Source organism: Acanthisitta chloris, unplaced genomic scaffold (genome assembly GCF_000695815.1).
Source record: "Acanthisitta chloris isolate BGI_N310 unplaced genomic scaffold, ASM69581v1 scaffold11813, whole genome shotgun sequence".
Lineage (NCBI taxonomy): Eukaryota > Metazoa > Chordata > Aves > Passeriformes > Acanthisittidae > Acanthisitta > Acanthisitta chloris.
Genome location: NW_008663315.1, coordinates 17,226 through 23,909, shown reverse-complemented (window position 1 = coordinate 23,909; position 6,684 = coordinate 17,226). Strand labels below are relative to the sequence as shown.

Below are 6,684 nucleotides of genomic sequence, written 5' to 3'. Positions count from 1 at the left end.
CTTTTGCTTTGCAACCTGGTTGATTCTATGATTCTAAGACACTTCTACTGGCACAATGTAATCTTTTTTTCTTTTCCCACATCCACGAAAGGTATATTTGAGGCATAATTTTGACACTTGTACAAACAAGACTGTAGTTTAACTATTTTAGATTGTAGTTTAAATAATTTGTTGAGCACCACATCTTGGACAAAGCTGGCCTACAGGCACCTGACCTGGTTGATTCTATGATTCTAAGACACTTCTACTGGCACAATGTAATCTTTTTTTCTTTTCCCACATCCACGAAAGGTATATTTGAGGCATAATTTTGACACTTGTACAAACAAGACTGTAGTTTAACTATTTTAGATTGTAGTTTAAATAATTTGTTGAGCACCACATCTTGGACAAAGCTGGCCTACAGGCACCTGAAGGCTAACTGTTAGAACTAGATATAAAAATATTAGTTCCAATGTAAAATCTAACATGGATCTCCTCACATGAGGTTATAATTATAACTATTAGGTAATCTGGATAAGGCTTTTTGTCTTTTTATCTATTTCTTTCCCCTCAAAATTCACAAAAACATCATCATTTACAAATAAATTTCTTTGAATCTTTTAAAATACTCATTATTGATCCATGCCTTTTATCAAGCAAGCTTTCTCACACTGTAGAAAAGACCTGCAACTCAGTGAAACATCACAGACTGGTTTGTTTCCTGCACTGAGCCAAAGCAGAGGCTGAGGAGCACCAACTCAGAGCTACTGAGTGAGATATAAGCTATAACACTACAACTGCAGCAATTCCAGGCAGTTCTACACGTGTATTAAAACAGTAAATTAGAACAAATAAAACTCTAAAATCATATTGTTCCAGGCATCCAATATCCTACACACACAGAAAACATTCCTTTAAAGCCAGTAACATGCACTTGGACAGCAGCTAGTGCTCAGTAACATATTTTAAAGAAAAGCCCACAAACGTTGCAAAACGTAAGGTAAATATACAAATGTTGACAGTTCTGCCTACTTCTACTATAACAAAAGATTAGGCATTACTGAATGGTAAAACACAAGTTAATTATTTCCACAGAGAGAACACAGTTCCAAGACTGCTGGAGTCAAATGAAAAGAAAAAAACTACACGAATAATTGGAGAAATTAATAAACACCATGAAAAAACCCTTTTGGATCACAACAGTGTACTAGAACTATAAAAATGTTCACAGTTGATAAGTCAAGAGTTAGAAAATTAAAATCCTGTAGAAGCAGAAAATGTTCATACCTGCAACCATAACAAAACAAGTGTTTGTCGTTCTAAGTAGTTATGAAGTTAAATGCTAGCCCTGCAGCAGAATACCTTGTTTAATTAAATCTCTATTCACTGAACAAAATATACTAATTTTATCCAATATGCACAGCCCTGGCTGGGAAAAGGAATTAGACCAGATGATCTGTCTATGTCCCTTTCCAGCTAAATTATTCTAACATCTGTTAAAGGTCTGAAGTGCTACAGCAGAATTTACTGTAAAATATTAAAAGAGAAAAGAAAGAAAGAAAAAATAAAATTTAAAAATTGCTGAAGCATTAGTTACAGCCAAAAATTTCCAAACACCAATCCCTTAATATTTTAAAGTCATCACTCACTTTTGGATCTTCAGGAAATATGTTATCTACCAGACGCTTGTAGCGAGGTCTCAATGCAGCACAGCAACAGCAAACTCCTGCAGAGAGAGTTACCCAAAAGGATTTAGAATGCAATTTCAGGGACTCATTTGAAGGGACAAATTGACAAGCATGGAGGAAAAAGATGCACTGAATTCAGCCGCTTGAAATTATCAGCAATAAGGCAAAAATAAGGTAATGGAAAATAAGCAAAGAAAAAAAAAAATAAGCAAAACTACTATTCTAATGTAACACCCTGAGAAAATATGCAAACATCTCGGGTACTAGAAATGCACCTGTCACCCAGCCATACTTAGAAACATGCAGAAAAATCAAGACATTTCAAAATTGATTAATACTAAAACCAAAGCCTCTTCATTTGCTGTCTTATCTTCATTCTGAATGATCTTTTAAAAACACTGAACCATGTATCATGTTCATTCTTCTAAAAAAAACAAAACAGGAGATCTCCTGTTTTACAGGCACCCATATAAAGCACTATAAACAACAATACAAGCTCTGCCTTCCTTATCCCACTGTTTTACTGGGTCTCGGAGAAGGGACAGTCACGTGAAGTGGACAAAGGAATTTTTCTGATCTCATTTCTACTCTACTCCTAATCCTGTAATCATATAAGTATAATCAGAACAATGCACGCAACGTCAGTTTTAGCAATTTTAGAAGTCACACTGTCTGCTCTCAGAAGATAACAGCACTACAAAGTATTTTGTTTGGATTTTTTCTAGCACTCAGAACTACTAGAACTTCGAAATAATTTCAGCTTAAATTAAAAAACAGCATCTAAAGTTAAAACCCAGCACAAAAAGAAAATAAGAAAAAAAGTTTATAGGTACTTGTCCAACTGTTTTCTCAGTGCAGACATATTCCCAATTTCTTTTGGCATTTTTTGACAAATCTTAACTCTTTCAGTGGACATATTATCAGACTAACTCACTGCTCAGGCCTCAGATGAACAATAAAGCAGCTCTAATGCACAAGAGCCACTGCCTCAATAATAACACACTAACTATACATGAAGATCAGTGGCTTCCTGGTCTATCAAGTTTCAATACCTTAAGCATTCGGAGTAGCTAAATACCTTAGAAATACCTTGTTAAAAGTATGAATCTGTGTATTCCAAAAAATCATATACCACTTTGCTAACAATCATAAAAACTGGAAAAGAATAAGGGTATCATGGCAAAAACTTCAATGATTATGATTTATCTGTATATTTTTCAGGCTGTGAAGAAGTATTAGACAAATATACCAGGATTTGTATTTCTTTACTTAAGATAGCTAAGTAACCTTAGCTGGTTTTAACCATATTTATCAGAACATCTGGGAAATTAACAATCAAGGTTCTCCCTGCTGTACTTGTTTTTATTACAAGACTCTACAAGAGTAGACATTCTGCCTCTTATTCTACCTGCTTTCTGATACTGCCTTGTGGACAAAACAATCTATTCTGTTCCTACTCTGACAATTAAGTTCTTGCAATTTATTTAATCAAAAACAATTATCAAAAACAGATCTATGCTTTTAAAACCAGTCCAAGTTCTCCCTAGTGGTCTTAGCTCATGAATTAGAGTCCTGCACCACCAGTAAGATCAACACTGACTTAGGACTTTGATACATAACTACAGAAACAAAACGCACTTGAGGAATGAACAAATGGAATATTGAGAATTTTTGTATGAAACTGTACTTTGTTTTGTTGTCAACTTCTTCATACAACTCCTGCTGACATCTCCTACTCAGTGAGGTCTAACCAATGCAAAAATCTACATTTACATAAAAGCTGCAGGTACAAAGCAGCTAAAATCAAGGTTCTTTCATATGCCACTGGGAAATGCAGCTGCGAAAAGAGGTCAAAAACCTACTTGACATAAAATAGAAATAGTTCAGTTTTATAAAAATATTCTATTGAGATGAATGTTGTGCGTTTTAAAAGCAAAAACATCATAAGAAAGGAGTACTTTATTAGTGCCTAGTATATTATTCAGTAATGGGAAGTCAAGTAAGACAATCAAAATTCACCAAAACAAGACCTAATACTGTTAAACCTCTTGAGTTAGGTACGTAGCTCTGCATCTGGCTCAAGACTCTTAGCACTTCCTCTTCCTACTTAATTTTGTACCATATGGTTGACCTCTTAATGTTGGCCCAGAGTAAACACTATGTTTTATTACTGCTAAGCACAGCAAAATAATATGACAATAACTGCAGTATTTTAATACAGCTAACTAAAACACAAGAAAATCTTCTAAAATATTGGATGCAAGACAGAGAAATACTTTTAGAGTTAGTTTCTCCTTTAAGTGACAGAAGATCTTTGCAAAGAACCACAGTTTAAATCTTAAAGTGGTGTTTTAAACTCATGTTAATTACATAAATTTAATGTAAAACCTGGATACAGTTAATTCTCTGAGACGGATACAAAAATATCAGATAACAGGACCAAGTCATTCTGGCAGCCTTACCAGATGGTTTCAGTTAATGGAAACTCAGTATTGTTCAAATACTGCTCTTCAAATTCACGGCACACCATGAATTTTGACACCAAAAAAAGGTCTAACAGTAAGTATATTCCATAAGATTTAAAACTCTCCCTTCTCCTCATCTTGAATTTTAAACAGTATCTTTAAATTGCTATGAATTTAATTCTAGAACAGTTTACATAGGAAAAAACCATTAACTTGTCAAAAATATGCTATAACCAAAACATAAACCTAAAATTAATAGGAATGCTAATGTCATTAAAAGATCTTCCTAATTAAACAAAACATTCAAGTTGCAGAAAGTGAGAGTTAATCTACCAAAGCTTTCAGCCTCCAAACATACAAAATATAAGCAGAACAATATCAGAAGTAAAACTGACAGGCACTCCGAAGAACACAGAAAAAGATGAAAACCAAAAGAAAAAGCCCAAACCGATTAACAGTCGTGACACAGATTTTGTGGCAAAATTATTAAATCATTGCTCAGTTATCTCATTTTGCTATAACCACAGAAGATTAATAAAAACATAGGAATAGATTTAAAGAATGCACGAACATAAAAGAAAAACAAACAGAATTCCACAAAAATCAAATCTAAACAACATACATTAAAAATAGATTGAGCCCACAAAATCTGGGATCATTTTAGTACATAGACCAGAAAAGATGAATGCTGTAAAAGATGGAGAGAAGCTGAGCAATTCAAAGCGGATTCTCTACTTCTTGGATACCAATTTAACCCAGATAAAAGTTGATCCAAATAAACACATTCTTTTCACACACAGAAGCTGGTTTGCAGGTCTATAGAATGCACACACTAAGACAGGTAAAAACAAACGGTTCAGTTTTATGCAGGTTCATCAAGGAAAAATCCTATGACAATTTGCTTTCAGTGTCAGGCACAATTTGCATTTTAATGGTCTCCCCCTTGCAGACATCTTTATGTCATTTTACACAAGTAAATATCAAGGTTAAAGTAGTATCCACAGAGAAGTTCACACTGTTGCATGACAGTCAACGTAAAAGTTCCAAAAAATACTTATTGTTAACTTCACCAACAGTGGGATTTTTCCGAGGTTAAACATGCATGTTCTCTTCGGCTAAAGGAGTCCTATAATCTGCATTTTACATGTTAAGGCTGTACACATTTACCAGCTGTATGGGTACTTCTTTTTACACATATTTACTCTACACAACAGCTAAGAATCAGCCCACGTTATCAGAAAATGGTAATTTCACCTACCCAAACACATACACGGTCTCGGCTCAAAAGCAGAATTATAATCATAGGCTTTTTCTTGCTCAACAGTTGGAACTTGCACATACTGCCTCATCCTGGAAATGATTTCACTCCCTGGGAACTCTCCCTCAGAAATTTGCTCTCTCACACTTGCATAGCAGCAGTTCTTTCCCGCGAGGGCTCTGCAGCACTGTAAGCTTATCTGATCAGCTCTGTGACATCTACATAAAGCCACCAAACACGTGAAAAACTTCAGTATCAAATTCTGTTAACAAGGCCAGGCACAAGAAAAGAGAAAAGAATAAAAGATACATTGTCAATGTGTGATTCACAGCTCCTCAAATGAAACTGCACAGAGACAGTTTCATTACTTCCCTGGAACATGCAGCCCATTATTTCTGTGGCTAGAAGTAAAAAATCTGTATAGTTCCAGAAAAAACTATGCTCAGTCAGCTGCCACATATCACTGTAGAGTGATAAATATTTTAGCAAAATATACTCACTTGATCTTCCTGGAGAATGGACAGAAAGAAATGTATTTAAGGCAGACTACTGACCAAATAGACTTTATAAACATAAGGATTTACTTCCAAGATTAAAGAGACACTTTAAAATTAATGAAATTAGCATTATCACTAATAACACTTCAGAATTTAAGCAGCAAGGATTACAGAATTTAAATCCTTAACATCCTTACAAAAGTTATGATAAATCAGGTAGAAAATCAATTTTGAGTTAAGCAATTCTAAAGTTACTTTCTGGCTTCCCATTACTTATCACTTTATTGTTTCACTTCCTACATTACATCCACTTGGGCAACACAAATACAGGATTTTCATACAGGCATTTTTATAAACCATGGAAATTTTAAGCAATGTTTTCAATTAAAACACAGTTAATAACTTCCACTAATTAACAATTCCATACTAATTCTAGACTTAGAGATTAGTGCTAATAAACCAGTGTTTGCTGCAAAAAAATTCAGAGAAAATACTGAGCTGCACAGAAAGTGTCACCACAGAGTTATGAAATCCTATGCTGCAAATTAGAACAATGCACATTACCATAGCTTTATTTCAAATTAGTTTGTTTGAATATTCATGCTACATCTTACTCATACAAAGTTACAGGAAACCAAAACCTTCAAGGTGGCTTTAAACATAAACCACCAAGTTCTGTCTATCAACTTTAAAACTACCAGATTATTTTCTTCTCTATCAAAGCCTAGCAAAAGAGAAAATAAATTAACTGTTATTTATCTAATACTAGAATTCCTTCCAAAATTCTGCAATGC

At 34.2% G+C, this 6,684-nt stretch overlaps 1 protein-coding gene across 1 annotated transcript in view; it reads right to left on the bottom strand.

Annotated features, from left to right (window-relative positions):
• The window catches only part of EFR3A (EFR3 homolog A (S. cerevisiae)), a 58,169-nt gene extending 52,685 nt beyond the window's left edge, over positions 1–5,484 (bottom strand). Inside the window, exons 1-2 of the mRNA XM_009070947.1 lie at positions 5,394–5,484; positions 1,632–1,708 (exon numbers count right to left, since the gene is read on the bottom strand). Coding sequence (XP_009069195.1) covers positions 1,632–1,708; positions 5,394–5,484 — 168 coding nt within the window. The remainder of the gene's footprint in view (positions 1–1,631; positions 1,709–5,393) is intronic.
• Between the last annotated feature and the right edge of the window lie 1,200 nt (positions 5,485–6,684).